General features: G+C 41.2%; 1 protein-coding gene across 1 annotated transcript; it reads left to right on the forward strand.

The window, feature by feature from the left end:
* The first annotated feature begins 1,282 nt into the window (after positions 1 to 1,282).
* LOC130929935 (zinc finger protein 813-like) lies at positions 1,283 to 23,261 on the forward strand. The gene is made up of 7 exons (XM_057857574.1): positions 1,283 to 1,752; positions 4,211 to 4,621; positions 5,020 to 5,634; positions 5,749 to 6,221; positions 16,815 to 17,013; positions 21,253 to 21,317; positions 21,676 to 23,261. Exons 1-7 carry the CDS (start codon positions 1,464 to 1,466, stop codon positions 22,660 to 22,662), a joined length of 3,039 nt encoding a protein of 1,012 aa, XP_057713557.1. The 5' UTR covers positions 1,283 to 1,463; the 3' UTR covers positions 22,663 to 23,261.
* Positions 23,262 to 24,459: the final 1,198 nt, after the last annotated feature.

Raw genomic sequence — 24,459 nt, forward strand, 5'->3', positions numbered from 1 at the left:
GCAGGCCAATTGAGCACAGTAATGCCATGGTCAGTAAACCATTTACCAGTGGTTTTGGCACTGAGCGCAGGTGCCAGGCCGTGCTGAAAAATGAAATCTTCATTTCTATAAAGCTTTTCAGCAGATAGAAGCATGAAGTGCTCCAAAATCTCCTGATAGCTAGCTGCATTGACCCTGCCCTTTATAAAACACAGTAGACCAACACCAACAGCTGACATGGCACCCCAGACCATCACTGACCGTGGGTACTTGACACTGGACTTCAGGCATTTTGTTATTTTCTTCTCCCCAGTCTTCCTCCAAACTCTGGCACCTTGATTTGATTGATTGACATGCAAAATTTGCTTTCATCAGAAAAAAGTGCTTTGGCCCACTGAGCAACAGCCCAGTGCTGCTTCTCTGCAGCCCAGGTCAGGCGGTTCTTCCGCTGTTTTCCGGTTCAAAAGTGGCTTGATCTGGGGAATGCGGCACCTGTAGACCATTTCCAGCACACGCCTGTGCACGGTGGCTCTGGATGTTTCTACTCCAGACTCAGTCTACTGTTTCTGCAGGTCCCCCAAGGTCTGGAATCGATCCTTCTCCACAATCTTTCTCAGGGTGCGGTCACCTCTTCTGGTTGTGCAGCGTTTCCTGCCACACTTTTTCCTTCCCACAGACTTCCCACTGAGGTGCCTTGATACAGCACTCTAGGAACAGCCTATTCGCTCGGAAATTTCTTTCTGTGTTTTGAGGGTGTCAATGATTGCCTTCTGGACAGCAGTCAGGTCGGCAGTCTTGCCCATGATTGCGGTTTTGAGTAATTAACCAGGCTGGTAGTTTTTAAAAGCCTCAGGAATCTTTTGGAGTTTTGAGTTAATTCGTTGATTGAGATGATTAGGTTAGTAGCTTCTTTAGAGTACCTTTTCATGATATGCTAATTTTTTGAGATAGGGATTTTTGTTTTTTCTTGACCTGTTTGCTAAAATCATCAATATTAAAACAATAAAAGCCTTCAGCTGCTTCAGTTTTGTGTAATGAATCTAAAATATACGAAAGTCTAATGTTTATCAGTACATTACGGAAAATAATGAATTTCATCACAATATGCTACTTTTTGAGATGGTCCAGTATATATAACGTGTATTCTGTGGAATACAACTTTTCTTTGCTAATATTATTTAGACAAGGGGTTGTCTGGCATTTCATGGAGGCGTCTTTTTCTGCATTACGGTACTACTTCCAGCTCTGTTGATGTTTACAACGTTCCGTCGTTTTGAGCTGCTTTACGGTAGTTTTTGCTCACCTCAATTTCCGGCCCAAGCGGAGTCGATCGTGTTTACACTATTTAGCCAGTTAGCTAGAGTAATCTGGCAAACACGAAACCCACGCCGTGCTAACTCGTCACCCAACCAACCCACCAAAGTTTAATCTTCCCTCCGCGACCGAGGCTATTGTTTCCCGGCCGCCACCCCGCCGCTCTCATTATGTCGAGCGGCGCGGCCCTCCATGGCCAGATTGGCTCCATCATCACTGCCCTGTGCAACGCCGCCGCGGCCCAGATCACCAAAGTGGTAGAGGAAGGCTTAGTGGTATTGCGCCTGGAGGTGACCCAACGGGAACACGAGATCCGTCGGCTGAGGAGCAGCGTGGAGGTGCTACACGGCGAGCTAAGAGCTGCCCATCGCACGGCTGCCAGGTTGCAGGGAGCGCAGCAGCAGCAGCAGCAGCAGCTGCAGCTCCAGCTGCAGCAACAGCAACCACAGCATCCCCGAGGTGGGTGAGCATTGATCACGGCTGTAGGGTTAGCAACAGCAACCACAGTACCCCCGAAGTGGGTGAGCATTGATCACGGCTGCAGGGTTCCCTCACCCGGGTTGACCGTTGAAATTGAATAACATGAAATTAATAATGATAACATAGAGTGACCATATTTTGATTTCCAAAAAAGAGGACACTCAGCCCGGCCTCAAAATACTTGAATTTTACTCCAAGTTCACTCAAAGATGCCTATATCACTTTAATATATTTAAAGTGTGACCCCTCACTCTGGATGGAAAAATGCAGTTTTGAAAATAATAATAATAACATATACATATAACATATACAGTGGGGAGAACAAGTATTTGATACACTGTGATACACTTTGATACACTTTGGCAGTGTATCAAATACTTACTACTGTATAGAATGCAGACCCATTGAAATGTAGTCCAGTCAATACACATACACACAGTAAGCTATGTGCCAACTAAACATTTTTATAAATTACTACCACGACAATTGTCCTTGACGAATTGTTATTCCCATTCAATTTATATTCTCATTCAATGTTCTAGATTGCACACTACCAATAACCGAAATAAACTGACAGTTCAACCAGCATGTTTCCAAACGTAGCGGTCCAAAACTACGTTTCCCATAATGCCTAGCGTGGTTTAGCTTACTGATAGCTAGCTGAGGCAAAAATCAAACTTTGCTATAAAAGTTTACAATCATCGGCAGCGCAACTACGCGACACCAAACGGGATTTTACAGTCAAAGCTCCAACAGAAGTCAACAGTTGCCAATATATACGTATTTATCGTAAATACCTTAACAACTGGGCAGGCCTTGTGGCCAAATCGTCAACCCAGTTGATGGCGGTAATGCCTCATGATAGGGGTAAACTGCCAACAAAAAGAACTTCTCCTTCCCTCCCTACTACTAGGAGCCATGTCATCACAGGCAGGCGCTGCCACCCGGCGGCCGGTAGGATTCTCTTCAAATTGGTCCCGTGAAAAATCATAAAAACCGGACATTTTTATGAATTTATAAAACCCGCCCGGACGACGGGGATACTACGTGAAAGTAGGACTTGTCCGGGCAAAAGAGGACATTTGGTCACCCTAGATAACATAAATATAGGTATCACATTTTCAGCCACCGGCAAGCCAAATGTTTGTTGTTTTCAGTTAAAAGTTCTAAATTTTTGACATTAGGCTTAATCTTTGAGTTAGCGGGGGTTTAAACTTTTAATTAGTCGGTGGAGTTGATTTCAACAAATTCCGTGCACTAGAGCGGAGTGATATTTCTTTCCACCGGTGTGTTTATGTCGAAGCAAGCAGCAAGTATCCACAGTTTGTATTGTTTCTTGTTCTTCATAGGGAATTTGTGGAAACTCTCATTTGCCCATTTCTTCTGTCTGTTTTCACAGCCCCTAAATGCACATTTCACTATGTTGCCTTTCTTCAGTCAAGACTGTAGACTGATGCTGCATTCAAGGAAGGTGGGAAATTGGATTTTTCCAACCTCTGACCAGGATAAATAACATTGGAATGCCACTCGAACACAAGGGCCCTAGTCGCGAAGTCAGGAAAAAAAAGTACTCCGACTTCACGAGTTGCTTCAATCAGACGTCACGCGACAAAATGCGCTACCCGTTGAAAGGCAGACCGTCAATAGCAAAACTAAAGCAGGCAGTTTACAGAGTGGTCTATTTACTATAGCTGTCGTTTTCCTCCACTATTTGATCGCTTATGAGAAGCCGTGTTTGCTGGAGGGCAACATGTCTTTTGATGGCCAAAATATAAAACGCTTGGAATGCTTTGAGGTCGCAAGTGGTAATATCCAAGTGGTATGAGTCCGACTTCCCACCTTCCTTGAATGCAGCATGAGCACGAGTGGCCAAAGCACGCCTCGTATATAACAAAAAAATAGTCCCGCAGAAATACTGGTAAAAAATTACGTCAGTTTGGTGTGACATTGTTTTGACTGCATGGGTATTTTGAACACCGATCTGCGTTTTGAATTGATTTTACTATGTTAGATCTGTTAATTTCTTTTTTTTTTTCTTTTGTTTTTTTTTAAATTTTTTAATTTTTAAAATTTTTTTAAATTGGCATGCTCGGAACCATGGACTCTTGCTAGCTTAGCCACTCCAGAGCCCTGAAATTGATAAATAACTAACTAACTGCACGGAATTTGGAATTCAACTCCACCGACTAATTTAACCCAGGCAAACTCGAAGATTAAGCCTAATGTCAAAGATTTCTCAACTTCCGCTTTAACCCAGGTTGAATTCTGATGTTGGAATTGACTATGTGCTCACTTATTAGGTTTTTGATGTTCTTTGTATATGTGGGCTGAATAAAAGTAGATTAGTTTTATTATGTTTACTCTATTTTATAACATTGAACTATAACAACAAAAAACCTTTTCTTCACCAAGGTAAAAATTCTGTTGACTTTTTCAGGAGGCGCTGAAATTGAGAGGCATGAAAACCATCAAAGTCACTTTCCAAAAGGCGAGGTGGTGATAAAGCGTGAACCTACGGGACAGGTGGACTGCGGTCAACCTGAACCACTGCCCGAACGGCAACGTGAAAACCAGACTAATGTCCTGGCGGACGCTCGCCATGGTGCATTGGCAAGCCGCGGGCTGCACCGCCAACTTTATAGCAGCATGCGGCGGCGGATGGTCAACCGATTGATGTTTAAGCGGGGCTTTACTTGCTCCTTCTGCGGCAAATGTTTTGAGAATTCCGGGAACTTGGAGCGCCACAAGAGGGTCCACACAGGAGAAAAGCCATACCGCTGTGATGTTTGCGGGAGACGCTTCAACCAGAAGTGCAGCCTCAAGGAGCATACTAAGATCCATCAGAGATGTAAGTCACTATTTAAAAGTAAAAACAGTGTCCAAACTACGGTCCACGGGTCTACTACGGCCCACTGCTCAGTTTTTATTGGGCCGCAAATTATGAAACAAAAATGATGAAACTATCATTGACATGGCCCGCACAAGCAGCTTAAATTTAGCCTTCATTCTGTTTCACTTCTTAGTTTTAACTTTAAAGGGATCTAGCCACTCTAACAGTGCTTCCCCATAAGCTCAGGGGTAAAAAACCTGACAACATCTTGAATGTAGAAAGATGTGTATCATGTCAGTATTTTGTTTTACATTAATAGATTCTTATTAAAAAAAAAAAAAAAGTAAAAAGTTTGGACACCCCTGCTTTAAATGATCGTAGATGTTCGTTAGTGACTGAAACCGAAATTCTTGCAGGTGTTCAGTCGTCACCTGCTGACATCCAACGCTCCCCAGAGGAACATCCGAGCATCGACACATGTCCTCCTGTGGAGGGAGACACCACGTCCTTGGCAGAGCTTGTTTCTGTTAACTGTCCGGAATCATCCTGCACGCCGACTGTCAAGTCAGAACCCTTGGAGGAATGTGTAACACAACCTGAAATTGAAACGACAGAAAAGCAGAAGTCCCCCAGTTTGCATGACGTGACAAATGATCAGTCAGAACGTAACGGTGCAACGGTGCCGGCGACTCAGGTCATCCCAGTTCTCGCTGAGGCGTCTTGCAGCAACTTCACCTTTCCTGGAAAGCCTTATGTAGAAAACAACTTGATGTCATCTCTGCTGGCATACCCGCGCAGTGGGGGGGAACCTTCTGCCTGCCCGCAAAACAGGACCGGCTCGCTTTACCCGGGAGCGCGGCCCAAGAAGTGTTTCTTCTGCTCTTACTGCGGGAAGATGTTTGTGCGTGGCGGCCACCTGGAGCGCCACCTGCGCATCCACACGGGCGAGAAGCCCTATGGATGCCATATCTGCGGCCGATGCTTCAACCAGAAATCCAGCCTCAAGTGCCACATGAAGACACACAGGAACAGTACGTGCCACCAAAACTGGCCACCTTGTTCAAGACAATGAATAATGACTTCATTACAGTATTAATCTGATGTCCTGCTTTGTAATATACTGAGTGTTATGTGTTTGTTTCCAGACAAAAATGGGGAGGAGCAAGGGCCACATCCCATCATGTGTCCAATCCCCGATACCTGCATGCAGGAGCCGGCCACCAATCCCACCTTGGAACCGGCAGCTTTGGGCGATCCACTGAACGTTCGACCATATGTCGACGCGGGAGAGAGCGACGACTGTTTAAATGCGGGCGAGTGGCAGGATTACGCCGCCAATGGTGAGCTACGCTTCCTGGAAGGCAAGCTGGACATGCAGGATCCCTTCTCACAGGTGGGGATGGTGGCGCACGACGACAGAAACATCCTGGACTTTGGTTTGCCGCCGTCGGACTCTACTCAGAACTCCTACATCTGCTCTGCCTGCGGGCAAAGTTTTGACTCGTTCCCTCTATTCGAGAGGCACCAGTGCAAAAGTGAGGCGGTGTTCAAGTGCGAGGTCTGCGGGCAGGGATTCGACCATGCCGACAAACTCCAGCTGCATATAAAAGTCCACCAGTAGAATTACTTTTGATACCCTTTCTATGTGTCCGTGAGCTCATTTCGTTTCATTAATAAGACCACCCCCCACCACCACCACCATTTTGCACATTAGAAATGAACAGAACAGTATGGCTGAAAGATTAAATGATTTTACATAGAAATCGTGCATTTAAACATTGTAATTTTGAAATCGCCAAGGCTGACATTTTTTTTCAGATGCAGTTGACTGACATGATTTTTGGCGCTAAACAACAAATGCTTATTTATGTCCCTTTTTTTCACTGGAAATAATTACATTTCACATTTTAATAACATTCAGAAAAAATATGGAAATCTCAATTGATCACAATAGATATGCTTTTACTGTGAAAGGATTTTTTTTTAATTGGGCAATTATTTATGTACAATAAACCGATAAATTCGTCCAGAACGTAAAACGTTCGGTTAAAAATATTTCTACATCCAGTATAACTTAAAGGGACTATACAGGATTTTTACACTTAATTTAAACTACTTTTCTACTCCATGCATTTTCCACCAATGCCTAGTTTATGAGTACTTAGAGCCCATACGTTTTAAATGAGACTGCCAGAAAAAGCCCTTTATCTTTACTAGTGGGGGTTCGGGTTGACGTCTCTCGGGGAACATGTGCCTGTGCGCGTCCTCGCGACAGCGCTGTTTCATCGACTCTCCGCCTGGTTTCTGCTGTGCAAAAACACTTTTCTAACCCACTTAAGACTGGCCAATAACTGTTTTTTATGTTTCTGGTGCTGATTTGATGGGCCAAATGTGCGTAGCTTTATGTACAAGCATGCGCGCCGTACACGAGCTGCAGTTACGCCTTAGGCCGGAGGTGGCAGTCGTAAGTAGAAAAGTGAAGAACTCCGTACAGTCCCTTTCATTAACATATGTACTGCAAGCGTCATATTTTCATATAACAACTACATAACACTTGCGTGAACTTGCATTATTAGTCATAGATTGTTTTATTCATCATATGAAGAAAACTGTGAATTGAATTGAAATCGCATTATTGGCAAGTACTTTTTTCCCCTAAAATCGTTCTTCCCTACGGAACAGGAATGGATTCCACAGTAAAGACACTCCACGTCAAGTGTGGCCACATGTATTGTAATCTACATGTGAAACGTACGGCTACCAAAATGTTCAAATGATTGCTGTTAACTGCCACTCTGCTAAATAAAATAAACAAAACCACGAGAAATATTCCAAAGTTTTAAAAAAACAGTCCTCATGCTATGCCAGAAATTGTGCTAATGTTACCTCAAAAATGTAGCGTCCGACATACTGTATTAAAAAAAATGACTTTCATTTTGTACATGTTAAATTTTGTGTCCCCACAAGACGTTATCAAAGAGTGTAAGCCCCAACTGAAAAAGTTTAGTTTGAGGATCATTTAAGTGGAACAACAGCTACCAGCTCGACAGTAAACATGCGTTCATTGTGGCCTTCCTGTGGTTACTCATCCAGAATGTTAATGGAGAAGTGGTTGCAATTCATTACTTGTCTGTAATTGATTTTTTTTTAAGTGAAGTATTAAAAGTGAATGTTAAACCTTTCTTCTATTGACTTCAGTGTGAAAATGTTCAAGTTGGCAATAGTCTTAATTCATGTTTTAGCGTTGGGTTTGAAGCTAAAGGTTTATTTTAATTGTTTTATTACAATTAAGTATGACTTGTTATTGTTAATGCTTACATATAAATGATTGCCTCACTTTTTTTGTTTTGTAAGCATGTCCTGTTCAGCAGGTTGAACATGCTGAAAGGTAGATCTGAATGCCTTTTAACGGTGAAACTTTTTTTGTTTTTATTTTTTTTAAAGCTTTATTTATGGAGGTAAAAATCCCATTGCGATGCAAGTTTTAATTTACAAGGGAGATCTGTTTAAGCAACAGCAACACAAATTACAATAAACATTCATTCATCATCCGTGCTTTACTACAGACTTCAGCTACTCTGGAGTATTGGCAGTAGGCAGGGTACACCCTGAATTGGTTGCCAGCCAATCACAAGGCCCAAGGAGACAAACAACCATTTACGCACACAGTCATACCTAGGGACAATTTGGAGCATTTAATCAGCATACCATGCATGTTTTTTGGATGTGTGCGGAAACCGAAGTACCCAGAGAAAACACGCTGGCATGAGGAGAACATATAAACTTAACACTGAACGGCAGGAGCCTGTGATTGAACCCTTGATCTTAGAACTGTGAGGCAAACGTGCTGATCACTAATCCCCGTGTTACCCACAACAAACGTGAAAGCAACTTTAAAAGAAAATGGTTAAATTATATACAGGTGTATATATATTTTAAAATTGCCTGAGCAAGCACAAATTGACCAACAACTTATGGCATCTGTCATAAGCATTCATTAATGCTCATGGTAGTGTCATGTCATAAATATGATCGTCCTATGGCAGTCTTACGGTGCCACTGTCCAATAAAGTGTTACCAATTACCATAACTAACAATTAATTAAACAACGAACAGAACTGAAGAAATGATTAGCACAGAACATGAATTTTCATTGTTATTTACATCTGTAGTGCTGCAATGCATGCTAGGAGGCATGTTGGATGACAACAGTGGACAGCAGGTGGCATCAGAGGTTGACTGTTTCCGCCAAGGGAGCAGTGATAGCCAAATGAAGCTTCTTGAAGCACTGAAGCTTTGCAGCCAATTAATTCAAAGCTTCATGGTGGTTCATTTGGTTTTATGAAAGTCTTATGATGCCACTGTCAAATAAAGTGTTCCGGTTAATATCTTTTGGTGTAAATATCCCATAATACAGTGAGCACAGCTGCGGTTTATACTCCTGTGGAGTTCATCGATGAGCAAATGGTTTTCGTGTCAAATTGGTGGGTGGCGGCTTATGGTCAGGTGTGCCTTATAGTCTGAAAATTACAGTATTAGATTTTGATTGTCTCTTGTATGAAGACACTTAATGAACAGCAAACCAAGAATTGATTAAAAAAATAAAGATAAACCAATTTATGGTTCTAAAAGTGGAGACCATACAGTGATGTGTGATGGGTTTACAATCAGTAATGAATCTCAAACATGATAAGCAGTTGGAAGGAATGAGTTGAGGCCAGGCCCGGATCTAGGTTTACCCACCAGAGTGGGCACTAAGAAATCTTGAGGGGGCACCCCCAATGCAGGCTTTTTTTTACCTTCTGCATTTCTCCAGGCTTGGGACCGGCGCAAGTAGGACACTGGCTTGTGTCCCGTTGAGGCTGCATTAATTTTTTGGGAGTTTATTTTTTTTATTTATTCATTTTTTTTCATTCATCTATCTATGCGAGGAGGCGATACAACTTAAATTAATCTGTATTGGCCTGCAAATTTGCCCATACAAAGTCGCAGCTGATAGCTGGATAAACAATCCAAAGGAATTGCCTGCAGTGGAGTTCGGAAACATCTACAACTACCTCATAAAGTCACCCAGTAAGTTAACCTTTATCAATTACGTGGAATATGTACTGTGTCGAACTAAGAAAACTGGTAGTATATACGGAGTGATTATTTCTGCCGTCACCGGTAATTCGCCTCCAGGCGTTATTTAGCCGTGAACACGTCATGGCAAAACAGCAAATTCCCACCAGGCCAATAATATACCGATTGACCAATCAGAGCAGTTCACGGCAAAAGAAAAAATAACGCTTTGCGAGTTGTCGGTTAAGGTAATAATAACCACTGCCTAGTCTATTGAATCCTAGCAGCTAATTGGGGGGGGGGAAATGATTAAAGTTTGCTCACCAGTAATAAAATGTCGGCTGCAAATGTAAATGTGCCTTGGATTTAGGTTCCCACTGGCGAGAATGGTCCATGGAACAGTATTCTTTTACTGTTCCTCGATTGATTGCTTTCAGCCATTTGCTTGTCCTTTTCTTCTCACGAGGAAGAATGAAGAACTTCAAATGCGGCTCCAAACCCTTCACTGTATTACAACCCGCAATACAGCAACTTTTAGTCATTCCGCATGAAAAAAAGACCGCAAATAAGACAAAAGTTCAACAAGTTTGTACTACAATGCACAACAGAGCAACTGCTTGTGACTCGTGTTTTGCCCCCATTTCATTATGGCGACGCTTTGTTGTGGCTGGTAACGTCATTAATTCCCGGATGTCCGACTGCGAGAATGTGTCTGGAGGAGAGAAAGGAAGCCTGCGGATAACAAACGAGGTTGGAAAAACAGCTTGTTTTGGTGATTGCTTGTTCGGCGTGGTTGCGGCCAACAGTAACCGTTAATCCTGCAATAAAAAAGTAGGTGAGACCAACTCTCCGTGCGTTCTCTATATCCAGTGCAACGCTACAATAGATATTCTCGACATTTTGATTGGGTGGGCACGACTCACGTCTGGGTGGGCAATGCCCACCCTGGCCCCCCCATACATCCGGCCCCGGTTGAGGCATTCATATAAACAACACATTCATATAATCCAGGAGAGGCAAGAAAACGAAAGTAAGAAGTCGCCTCCTGGCACTAAAGGAAAAACAGGACTTATTCCCTAAGATGACCAGTTTTATGTTAAAAAATCGGTTGATATAAATTTGAAAGGCTTCAAAATCTTTGATGATGCCTGAGTATTTAAAGTTTGCTACTACTCAATAGGATTACCCTGCGGAGTCAAAATACCGGTAGATCAGATGAAATAGTAGCAGGCACCATCTTATTGGAAAAGAGCATGGTCTTGGTTTTGTCAGCATTTAATACAGTACTTCTCAAATAGGGCGACGTGACCCCACCCCAGGTGGGCTCAGAGCGATGCCAAGGGTGGCGCACGTGACCTCGGGGACCATACTTTTTTGCTTTCCTACAATAAAATATTATTGCAGATCTACTAAGAGGGTGGCAGTGGCGCTCTGATTTTCAGAGTGTGCACAGTATTTTTGAGCCAAACAAGAGCACACAGCAAAGACGACTGGATATTTAAAGAGCTAAGATGAGGAAATATGACAAAGCGTATGTAGCGTTAGGCTGTGACTTTCAATATAGTGGGAGACGAGAAAAGACCAGTCTGTTTACTGTGTCTAAAAATGTTTGCAGCTGACAGCAGGAAGCCAAATCAATTAACACGTCATTTAAAGACCTTAGACCCCAAACACATTGATAAGCCGCTTGATTTTTTTTTTCTTTCAGTGAAAACGTGCCGAATATTGTCACCAATAGTCCCGCTTTGTCAGTGTTACAACAATAAACCAGCAACGCAATGTTAGAATCATATAAGGTGGCATACCAAGTTGCTCAGTGCATAGTAACCCCACACTATAGCATAGGAGCTGATACTGCCTGCAGCAAAAATAAAAACTGTCCCTCTATAACACTGTAGTTTTTGTTATATTAATTTTTGTTTTTTGGTCAAATTGTTTGACATATAGTCCTCATGAGTTAATCTTGCTAATCAATATAAATTTATTATTACCGTATTGGCCTGAATATAAGACGGCCCTAATTATAAGACGACCCCCTCTTTTTCAAGACTCAAGTTTGAAAAAAAGACTTTTTGAACACAAAATTAATTTTTATACAGAAAATAATTACAGTACACCTGAAATAAATGATTATAACAATATATTTGAGAGAAAAAGCTTGTTATTTTGCCTCATTCAAATCTTAATATCCGACCATTTAAATATGTAAACTAAAGTGCAATCATATTCGTAAATGAATGGTTTCTGGTTTTTGAAATGTAAATAAACCAATCTATTGTGATAAAACAACAAAATTGCAATAACTGCATTACCAATCAAAGTGAAGTCTAACTGTAACTGTAATCTTGAAACAAATCTGAATAAGGAAAAACAATGCAATAAAATATTGCAAACTGGTTAAACTTGACAGTAGCTGAGATCTGTCATGACAGAACATCGCTTCAATGATATCTGGCGCCATCTAGCGTCGTGAATGGGGAGAGTAGCTGAGATCTGTCATGACAACATCGCTTCAATGATATCTGGCGCCATTTAGCGTCATGAATAATGTATAATGTCTAGACCGCGAATATAAGACGACCCCCTCTTTTTCAGTGTTATTTCAATGCAAAAAACACAGTCTTATATTCGGGCCAATACGGTATTTTTTATTGACTTTATTAATGCAACACTAGCTAACTTTTTAACCTTTATAAAATATTTTCAAAACATTTGTGATGATATGTCGACTGACAACTAGTTGAACCTATTGCTCACTGCTTTATGGCATAGGTCACTCCCTTCTTTCATTATAAAAAAGAACGTCGATGCGAACGCTTTCGCGGGAATTCTGCAAAGATGGCAGAGCGACAAAAGAGACAAAAAGTTTTGTCCGAGGAGGAAAAATAAGCGAGGCTACCAGGAATAAAAGGATACTCAAGAATAAACATTGGCCTGGGTTTCACTCGCTGGTGTGACACCCCGCCTTGTGGGGTTGGGGGTGTTAGCCACACAGTTGCTATCCGTCATATGCTGTTGTTTAGCCACAACTGGATTCATTACCTTATTACTATTCATCCTTCACACAGCCGCTGGAAACAAAAATGTCGTTTAATCCAGCTGCAGGCGACCGGGAGATCATTACGACACGGTGCGGGTGTGCGCGGGTCCTGATGGGAAACACAGTCTTCCTTATGGCAAGACACTACCGCTTTTGTCCACCGGCGTTGCTAAAATCGACTAAAACTGAAAAGTTAAGTAGTGTTGCTTTAAGTTTTTTTTTGTTATTATCAAATAGTCAACAAATATACCTTGGGTGTATTTTTACAGTTTGGATGTGACTTTTTATTTTAATTCAGGTAAATTGATGTGGTTTGAAGTTTTTTCTGTTCCAAACAAAACAATGTTAATAAAGTCATACTTTATTATAAGTTGATTTTTATTATTTTTTTCCTTTGCCACAGTTTCTGCACAACAATAAACTTTAGTGTCATCAGCATAGAGATTCACCGACACATTTGCATCAAGACCAACATTATTGGCTTAATGGCAAAAACGTTTTATCCAAGAACTGAACCTTGTGGCACTACTTGTGAAACGGGAAAACCTCCAGATTGCACACATTGTTTACAAGAGAAAGGTAATTTGAAAACCATCCAACACAATTGTCAGACAGTCCTATATAAACAACCTTAGTTGACTTCAAGGGCGTAGGTTTAGTCTCAATATTGGTAGGTACGACATAACAGCATAACCTACATGTACACTTTTTGCTGGGGACGGGACATTAATAAGACCGAAAAGATTGGGGGAACGGAGGTCAGGACTACATCTCTCACCAATATGAACCTAATTAATTGAAAGGCTCCATGATTAATGCAAAATAAATTTGTATCGACTTAACTTTCACACTGCAAATTTATAACCTCTGTAACATCTGATAATTTTTCTTAAATCTAGTTGAATAATTTTCTCCTGTCTTGTTTTGAGTGTTAAAGGCTAGTTAACAGATTAATGTGTCAATAAAAAATGCGTTCAAATAATGTTTTGACTTTTGAACAATATCGATTCTTGAATTAAGAATATTTGACAAGTTTTGTAAAATATGAAATATACAAACTTTTTTTTTTTTGCTTAAAATAAGTCTAAGTTCATTTTCAGCTAGCCATTTTTCTTACTTCAAGAAATCTGAGTAAAATTTACTTAAAGCACTACAAGATAATTTAACTTATTTTTAGTAGCTTTTCACTGAAAACAAGGGAATTTATAATTTTTTTAATTCCAGTTTTAAGGAGGTGGGTTCTTGCAGTGCAAATGTATTGGTTCAGGTGATACACCGTTCGATTCAAACCTTTGTTTTCAAAAACTGCAAAAGAAACATTTTGAAAAATTTCAGAGTAAGTGGATTTCATAACCATATTTAAATACAAATCATATTAGCATACACAAGAAATACAAACGTGTTCATCATCTCTTAACTATCCAGGAATGCAAAAAATAAACCGTTCTGCGCATGCGCGTAAAGCAAAGTTAGTGACCATATTGAAAGTACTGTAATTCACTTAATAATGGGAGGGTTAATTCCATCCTTACAACATTGGAAGACAACCTAAATTACCTATATAATTGATGTCATTATATAATGCAAATAAGGTTGTGTAAATGTTGGTGGGGACAATTTGAGCATCCTGAAAAATTGGTAGTGTTATGTCCCTACCGTCCCTATGCAAACCTATGCCCTTGATTGACTTGTAAAATCAACTGGACTACCTGGAATTCTGATGTTGCATTAACTATGTGCTCACCTATTAGGTTTTTGATATTCTTTGTATATGTGGGCTGAATAAAAGTAGATTGGTTTTATTATGTTAATATTGTATTTTATAAAACTGAACTAGAATAACAAAAAAAGTTTTCTTTAAATTGTTAGCAACTACAGATACATCACGAAGGTAACGAGCCATTAAAGACATGAACAAAGGGTACACAGTTGAGACAGAGTGCAGTATATCATTATAATTATTAAACTTAATTATAATTATTATTATTCTTAAACTGATGTTGCCATTATTGTACTAATAAATCAAATGAAGACATTAGTGCTGCGATGATTAATCGATTAACTCAAGTAATTCGATTAGGAAAAAGATTTGAATTATATTTTCCTGTTTCAAGTATCGTTTAACTATAGTGGCGTTGAAATGGTTTGTTTGGAAAGTGTTTGCATTTAGTTTGATTGATTTGGTTGGATTAACTTCCCCCTAGTGGCAACAGTGAATACGACATTACTCATTTCACATGGCTGAATCCATCTGCTCCCTGTTAAGACCAACATAAGCTAAGTTTTTGTTTGAGCTATGTTTTTTTTTAATGCATTTGTAATTTAGATTATAGGTATATTCAGCGTTTTTTTGTGGGAATATGTGTTTGAACCATTTGTTAAGAGCATTGTTTAAAAAAAAAAAAAAAAAAAAAAAATTATAGCATTTAAGCTATCGGACTTTTGCTATGTAAGTTAGCCAATTGTTGTTTTGTTGTAGATGCTCATTCATTTTTTTCTTTTAATACCGTTTGAGGCTCAGCTCAAGTATTTTAATTTTTTTGCGTTCCTTATCCGGCGGTATGGCGGCTGAGTGGTTAGCACGCACGCCCGCCTGCATCACAGTTCTGAGATCAAGGGTCCAATCTCCGGCCTTCCTCTGTGGAGTTTGCATGTTCTGCCTGTGTGGGTTTTCTCTGGGAACTCCTCCCGCATCCCAAAAACATTCGTGGTAGGCTGATTGAACACTCTAAATCAGGGTTCACTAAATCAGGACCTCAGAGCCACTTTTCCTGACGTGTTTTCCATTCCATCCATAATCAGGATCATTATCAGGCTTCTAGAGAGGTTGCTGATGACATAATCATTTGATTCAGGTGTGTTAGGGGCAGGGGTGAAAGCGGGCCAGAACGGTCAGGAACGCAATTCCGGTATAAGATTCAGAGCCGGAATGCTGTTCCGGTACATGGTGCTTTGATTCCGAAAATATGACGGCAACATCAAAACATTATGTAAAAAAAAAAAAAAAAAAAAAATGCTAAGATGCCACACATGCATAAAAAAAAAAGGTTGTTGAATTGATGCGACAAAAAAGGGCAATGCAACATAAAATGGATCAAATCTTTAAGAGCAACGAAAGAATTGAGGAGGCTTATTTATCATAATTAGTTTTATTTGCTCTGATGGGGAGGTTCAGAAGCTGCCAATGTGCACTTTGGACTTATTATTTGTTCATTTATGTTAGGCTACTTATTCATTTCCTTATGATTTAAAAAAGTCAATGTTTGTGCGATCTTCAAAATATATTCCATTTCACTCTGCATGATATAGGTCATTTGTACTTATATTTTTGAGTGTATGTTACTTATATCTTAATTATTAAAAAAAAAAAAGTAAATGTTTACATCACTTTTCATTACTTCAATTTAATATGCATCCTATGTTCTTAAATACTTAAAATTGAGATTTGGCATTTAGTATGTGGGGAAATGAGGGAAAATAAAAATTAGGAGATGGAGGTTGGGGTTATTGCTTTTTTTTGTTAACTTTTATTTTGCAAATCATTGAAAAAAATAACATTTTGAATGAAAATCAGTTTTTGTATGTGTTATTGAAATAACTGCACTAAAACAGTTTTCTTTGCATTTCAGTAGTTCAAGAGGTTTGAACCTCCCCAAGAAAAAATGGAAAATGAATGAATGAATGTTCCTTATCCGATTACTCGATTATTCGAACTAACTAGTTCATTGATTAATCGACTACTACTGCAGCTCGTGAAGAAATTTTTAACAAACTCTTCAACTGCTGTCTGCATCAGCAGCTTAAGTACTATACAGTGAAATAATTAACTTCTTTTTAACGAACGCATTTTTTAAATAAAACAATCCATTATCATCTATACTTATTTTTTAGGGGGGTAATGAAACAACGCAATATTTTTCAAACGTCTTGCGCATTTAGTGTGTACTTTACGGTCAGTCCCTCCCCCATGCGGAAGTGAGTTTGCTAGTCGGAATTGAACAATTTCCACAGCATCTTCGTGCCGTTTAAGCAATACCTAGCTCTTAAAAGCAATCTTTTGTAGTCTTTTTCCCCTCGATGTGACGCCCTCATAGCGTGTAAAACATGGCGTGCGTGGCTTTTCAAACGCAATTGACGTCAATCATGGAGGTTTTGGTAAAGGCGGCGGTGGCCGAGATCAGCAAACTGGTTGATGACAATAGTGCTTTCCTGCACCTGGAAATCTCGCGGAAGCAGAGCGAGAACGAGATATTGAAGAGGAAACTGCTCGCCGCGGAGAATAAAAACACGCAGATGCAGCGACTGTTCGGTGAGGGTGCCTCGCATGTGATTTAGCAAGCACGACGACGCCTCCATGTGCATGAAATTATACAGGGTTGTTCAAAAGTCACAAGTAATTTTCTATTCTTTATTCAGCATTGACTTGAATCATAAAGTAGATAAAATTCACAGAGCAAGTGAGTGAAAGGATGACACGATTCGGGTTAGGGTTTCAATCAAGGGTTATAGTTGGGGTTGCCAACTCCCTGAAAATATAAGGGACACGTTATACCAGTCACCCTTTAAGTATTTTTTGTCTGTAAAAATGTTTTTAAAATAATTATAGTAATTTGAATCAAACCTGTTTTGATTAGGTACATATTTGAGTGATATAAGCACATGGAAAAGCAATTATCAGCAATGTATTTTTCATACAAAATATACTACAATCAAATCATCATCTGTCCTGTTTAATTTAAAGAGCATACGACACCAGAAAAAAAGTCTTAAATGGCATTATTATGTGAATTAGAATCAAATTTTGAGACGATTCGACCATATACAACAATTTAGCAAAGCGCAGATGACGAGAAATTAGTCTTTTAATCTGCCGGTTAGCCACGCCTACAATTATAGGGCTTTAGCGTCCCCAACAGGTGGATGACGTCAGCGGTAGACTAGGCTCATCGGTTTTACTATTCAGCCCATTGAGGGGGAATTGTTCAGAACGAGGAAAACGAGACGAAGAGAGCTGCAAAATGTCATTGTTTCAGTCTCTCTACTCCCAATATTTTTACAGGATATTCTTTTTATCCAAGTATTTTCCCCAATAGCTATATAAATGGCTTGAGAAGGACCAGTCAGCCCGTCGAGGGGGAACTATTCACAATGAGGAAAACGCGACGAAGAGAGCGGCAAAATGTCATTGTTTCTGTCTCTTTACTTCAATATTTTTACAGGATATTCTTTTTACCCAAGTACTTTCCCCAATTGCTAAATAAATGGCATGGTCATGACAAATAACTTGTGCTAAATGGAATATAAAATAATAAAAATCCATTTATTCAAGACGACATGGCAAAATTACTCCATAATGGTCAAAACAGTCGACTTTACCTTTACTGTCACACCTGCCGAACGATATTTTATGACACCTAAATCGTACATATGTCATTTCCCTTCCCCAGCTTCGGAGAATGTAAACAGACCAGAAGGAGTGACAGCTAGCCGACATGCTAACCCGAACCGAGGGATGTTTCAAAGTCTTCGAAGTGGAAAATCACACATAACTAGCCTGGATTATTTGACATGACGACCCGGTTGTCGAGTTTCTTTGCGGATCGGCAAACCGCCCGGCGGAGAGCAATTTACAGTTCGTTCCCTGGAGGAGGGTGGCTGGAATTGTTGTGTAGCTAACGTGCTAAAAGCTAACTGCTAATGAACGTGAGGATAGCTTTTTACATGCCTATCAATGATCAAACGTAAGTAGTCCTTTATTTAAAGGAATTTTATAGTGTTTACTTTGTAATCACTGTATTCGTATTTGACATAATACAAAACAAGATGTTTACTCACTTCCTTGTAAGTCCAATGGTCCCACAGTAAATATCCACGGTGAATGGGAACCTTTTGAAACTCCAAAAAGGCGCATACGCCTCTCCCGCATACAGAATGATTTTTCTGCAGCCGTTTGGCTGGCGTGATGCAAAAAATAAAAGTATTAATCCGCAAAATCAGCTGAATCCTTCGTCCTCATACACAACAGTACACTGTAGCGTGAAGAGGACGTCTTCTACCGTACACGTCACAGCGCCCTCCTCCTCAATGCGAGACCGAAGCCGGAAGTCACTCATTTTCCTGGCGCGGGATTCAAAAAACTAAATAAATATAGCGATCGCTTCCACACACATCCAAGCGGTCCATATCATTCAGGAGCATAAAATACCGCGTGTATTATGAATTAAACATGCTTTTTCGTGTCACAAGCACTTTAAAGGGTATGTAGTGCCCTGGGAAAATTTTAATATTCCATCATTTATCCATAAACGCACGCCTTTTGTATTCATATCATGCCACTTCGTGTAATTACAAGAAAATGAGAGAAATTTGGCTCGAATGTCAAGCTAAAACGACCGGCGCCCGAGATTTGGCAGATTGTGTGCGTGACGTCACGAAAAGTGAAGAGAGTGCCACTGGCCACTAGGGGGGCAGCGCCTGTCTGCATCACTATAATTCCTTCTAGTGAGGGGAGAATTAGGGGTGTTTTGAGCTGTTTATGCTGATGCATTGTGTTCGTCCTGCACATATTCCAGGTTCCGTCATGAAGAAACAACCCTCGTTGTCAATAAAAGAGAATTCAGACTTGACAGTGAGGGGTGTTTCTTCAACAAGAAAAAGGCTCAGTGCTTTAATACTGAATGGCGGCGATGATGGCAGACAATTTTGTTTCTAGTTTCAGCGACGAATCCGACATAGAAGGACGTAACGAATGTTCATGTAATGGTGACGAGGAGAGTTACGAAGCTTTAATCGGTGTTTTAGGTTACCAATTTGAGCCCAAACAAACGCCAATGCAGCGTAATGAAACGGTCATTGAGGGGAGCAATGACACTGATGAAACATCGGCAGCAGATCGTGTGGGAAACACCAATGATTTGTTTTGCATTTCTTTTTGTGAAGCTGATACACCGTGACTGCAAAATAAAGGAATGCATAGAATAATTATCATTTATTGCGCTATCATAGCTTTTCGCTCTGCCAACAGACACAAATATGAATGGGATCAGAGGATTTGTTCTATATATTTTACGAACGATAATTTATACATGTGTCCAGTCCTGTATCCAATGCGTGACATTTTTTTATTATAAAAGAGTACTCACTCTGGCCATTTCGAGCTTGGCTGCTCCCCTCCTTTGCTTAGCTTTAGCCTCCTTTACCAGTCATCGTCCTCTTTCTTGATATCTCGGGACATTTAGGTGGCTGCACCTGTATGGTCGGCACCGCATCTCCTTTGAGCAGCAATCTTTTAGCAAAACCCGATTTCTCTTGTCCATAGTTCGAGAAGCTTTCAGGTGGAAAATGCGCACCACAGAAAAGCATGCCGGAGGCTGTGTCTAGAAAATTAGCCCTCTTTGCACGGACGAACTTTACCCATTGTCTGTGTAGTCCAGCTTTTTTTTTTCGCGTTCAGGAACTCATGGATACTATATTCCGATAAATAACTATTTGTACACCACATAGCACAGCAGTTTTGAACCAATTTTGTGATGTTTTGGTCAAACAAACCCCAACGCTACTCTCTCGTCGTTAAAAAACAATGGCACCTGGCTCCGCCTCGACTGTCAATCACTTGTCGTGACGTCTCCGCCCCATTCGGCTGTTTCCGGAACACTTTCGGAAATGTTCGTCATTTTCGATTTATTTTCGATAATTGCCCATTAATGTGATCATCCCAGGAATCCAACTGAACTACAGCAGTTTTGTTGAGAAGAATGGGCCAAGATTAGTCTTATCGATGTACCAGGCTGATCTGCAGCTACAGGAAACGTCTGGTTGAAGTTATTTTTGCCGAGGGGGGGGGCACAAAAGATTAAATGTGATGGTTCACTAACTTACTTTCCCCTTCCTGTCATTGTTTACATACTATCCTCATTAAAATATGAAAACCTATAAATGTTTGGGTGTTTTTCGCTAAAGTAGACACTGTGTTTTCATCTGTGTGATTTTGACAAAGATCATTTATACAGTAATGTAAGAAATTCCAAAAGGTTCAGATACTTTTTCATACAACTGTGAAGAAAAGAACTGTGAACAAAAAGTGAAGCGGGCTTCATTTTAGCCTCAGACGGAGAAAGACATCGACAGATTGAACAAGAAAGCTACTTATTACCTGTTTCTAATCTAATGTATTAGTGTTTATGTGCAGTTACACGTATGTCGTTTGATTGCCTTCATGCTCGTCACACAATGTCAGCGCTCGCAAGCTGTGTCATTTTTTTAAGTTTAGACATTATTACTTTTTCCCCCCATTATCAGAGGTCAGGAAATGCGCCATATGCATACTTAAAAACTTGGTGCAACCGTATTTTGCACTAATACAAGTTGTCTATTGCTTTAAGGATTTCATTTTAAGTGTTTTGAAATCAGTTTCAAGCACGTTTGCAATCATGGTCAGGATTTTAAGTAAGGATTTCAAATTAGAAATTAAAATATTTAATGCCAGACAGTAAAAGCCAAATTTAAAAAAATGTGACAATGTGTTGACATTCTCATTTTGTGTGGCCAGAAAACTTGGTGGTGGACAGATCAAATGATGGAAGAAACTCTTCACATCCAACAGGAGAGGTCAAGGTGAGTCTTACAAATGCCTTTATTTCAATTAGCTACATCGGGTGGGCAAACTATTCCACAAGGGCCGTGGTGGGTGAGGGTTTTCGTTGAAACCCATCAAGAGGACACCTTTTTATCGATCTAGTATCTTACAAGTGCAATCAGTTGATTGCAGTCAGGTGTTTCTTGTTTCCCGGGACCCCTCATTGGTTAAACTACCTGTGCTGGATCAGTTGTAACAAAGACCAGGACCCACTGCGGCCTTTGAGGACCGGTTTACCCACCACTGAGATACACTAAATAGATTTTTACCAGTGACACAACAACAAAAAATTAGGAAGGTGGTTAAGGTTTTACATAATCCTGTTTTGCGGTATAGTGTCCAGAAATAGAAGACCCCAATGTTTCGTTCAGTATCAAGGAAGAGAGTCCGGATGAAGTTCTGTGGATCAGTGACCCGGCCAGCTCGCTACAGTACCAGAACGTTTCAGATAGGTTCGAAGAGGACCACCAGAAAAATGCCTCAGACTGTGGGGACTCGTTCGCGTCAGGTGAGCACGGAGACGAGGTAAGCGGCCTCCACACACTAGTCAAGACGGAGAAGGATGAGACTGCATCAGGTGGATTCGCTCGGGATGGGTGCCCGCTGGGCACCACCAAGCAAAATCAACTGGCCGACTTGTCGCTGGACGAGCGAGACCACCAGCTGTGGTCATCCATCATCAACGGGGACGACATCGAGACTTCTTTCCCGGACTTTTCCAGTGTGGTGGACGAGTACTCGGACAGCTTCTCTGAGCAACCGCGCAAGTCACAACGGTCCTGTAACAGTGCTTACGAGGACGAGTACCCCAAGGACCCACCGTCCTCCACCTTTCCGCTCGGCTCACATTCAGACACGCGTAAGGAGCAGGTCTACCCACAGCGACGTCCCCAAGTTGGGGAACCATCACTGTCAGACGGCCCTGCGGCTGCCACCTTGCGGGGTGCTTTCTCCCTCTCTGAGACTGACCGCCGACCTTTGCAGCGGGGCTTTGCCTGCGGGCAGTGCGGTAAGACCTTCTCGCGACTACATCAGTTTAAGCTGCATCAGCAGAGCCACAAGCGCAAACGGGCCTTCTGGTGTGCCGTGTGTGGCAAAGGCTTCCAGTGCTCGTCGCACCTCAGCATCCACCACCGCACGCACACTGGCGAGAAGCCGTACAGCTGCCTACAATGCGGAAAGCGCTTCACGCAACAGAGCAGCCTACGCGTGCACCAGCGCACACACAGTGGCGAGCGGCCGTACAATTGTGCCGAGTGTGGAAAGACCTTTATCCTCATGCACCACCTCAAGCGACACTGCGTCATTCATACGTACAGCTGAGGGGTTTTACTTTGCTGAGTGTGGACGATGTACAGCTTCTTGTGTGACTAAGTGAGAAGGTTTGCTTAGCTTTTCAGGCCTGGAATGGAATAGACTGGACCAACTTTGGAGTTATGTATTTGTGACACATGCGAAATGACTCATTGTACACTGGCACTGGAAGCTATCCTAAGCAGAAACCTGCATGACTCGTCTGAGTTTTTCCAAAGGAATTTTATCTTTGACGTCGCCATTGATTAAATTATTCTTGTCGAAAGAATTTTTGATGTGTCATTATGACGAAACACCAGCCTTTTTAAATAACAGAAATTTCTGAGTTGTAATCGCACTCTGGCTGTACACAATGTTTTTGGAACGCCAAAAAAAAAATAAGGCAGTGAGTTTCGTTTGAGTTTTTCAAATAAGGGTTTCATGACTATTTTCAGTCAGGTTACATATTTTGATTTGGGTTTAATTAGATTATTGACTGGCTCAGTAGAGTAGTCGTTCCCCAACCCAGAGGTTGTGGGTTCGATTCCTCACCCTGATGTCCTCATCTAAGTATCCTTGTTTCAGTCTCTACTACGCCAATATTTTTACAGGATATTATTTTTATCCAAGTATTTTTCCCCAATAACTAAATAAATGGCATGGTCATGACAAATAAGTCTTGTGCTAAATGGAATATGAAATAGTAAAAATGCATTTATTCAAGACGACATGGCAAAATTACTCCTTAATGGTCAAAACTGTCGACTTCACCTCTACTGTCACACCTTCCGAACGATATTTTATGCCACCTAAATCGGGCTTATGTCATTTCCCTTCACCGGCTTCGGAGAATGTAAACAAACCAAGAGGCTTGACAGCTAGCCAACATGCTAACCCGAACTGAGTGATGTTTCAAAGTCTTAGTAGTGGAAAATCACAAATAACTAGCCCGGATTATTTCACATGACGACTGGGTTGTCGATTGTCTTTGCCGATCGGCAAACCGCCCGGCGGAGAGCAATTTACAGCTCGTTCCCCTGCTACCACGGACAGGAGAGCTCGCCGGGGAAGCAGCTGGACAATGACCGCTGAACAAACCGGCCGACGTCGGAGGAGCGTGTAGCTGCCAAATGGTCAACACGAATATGGCAAAATAATGCTTTACTACACAGTGAAGTCGTAAACAGCCAGACGGTCATAGGCGAGCGGCTGCAGTTGTTGTGCAGCTAACATGTGCAGCTAATGGGTTTGAGGAAAGTTTTTTACATGCACATCCATGATCAAACGTAAGTAGTCCTTTATTAAAATAAAGTTTGTAGTGTTTACTTTGTAATCGCTGTATTAGCGGATATTTTTAACTCAAAGTTGCGACTTCTGATCAGTCAGAAAATTGGACAGAAAACCGGGCACATGAAGAGCGGAATAAGCAGAGTATAGTGCGCTCCCGGCGGGGGGGATGTGCGACAAGCCGCCGGTCATCAGCCGAGGGGGCAAGCGGCATGTCAGCCACAAAATGCAAGCCACCTACATTTTAAAATGATACCAGTATTTGACATAATACAAAACACGATGATTACTCACTTCCTGGTAAGTGCAATGGTCCCACAGTAGTTGGGCTTGTTTTGGCCAATATCCACCGGTGAATGGGAACCTTTTGAAACCCCAAAAAGCGCACACGCCTCTCCCTCGTACAGCAAGATATATTTCTCTGCAGCCGTTTGGCTGGCGTGATGTGAAAAATAAACGTATTAATCCGCAAAATCAGCTGAATCCTTAGTCCTTCTCATACAACAGTACGGCTGTATAGTGCAGAGGACTCCTTCCTCC

The sequence above is a fragment of the Corythoichthys intestinalis genome, chromosome 14 (genome assembly GCF_030265065.1).
Source record: "Corythoichthys intestinalis isolate RoL2023-P3 chromosome 14, ASM3026506v1, whole genome shotgun sequence".
NCBI lineage: Eukaryota > Metazoa > Chordata > Actinopteri > Syngnathiformes > Syngnathidae > Corythoichthys > Corythoichthys intestinalis.

Coding starts and splice junctions, on each gene's coding strand:
- LOC130929935 (XM_057857574.1), top strand. CDS start 1,464: ATGTCGAGCGGCGCGGCCCTCCATGGCCAGATTGGCTCCATCATCACT. Junction 1,753..4,210: donor GCAACCACAGCATCCCCGAG/GTGGGTGAGCAT, acceptor TGACTTTTTCAG/GAGGCGCTGAAATTGAGAGG. Junction 4,622..5,019: donor TACTAAGATCCATCAGAGAT/GTAAGTCACTAT, acceptor AAATTCTTGCAG/GTGTTCAGTCGTCACCTGCT.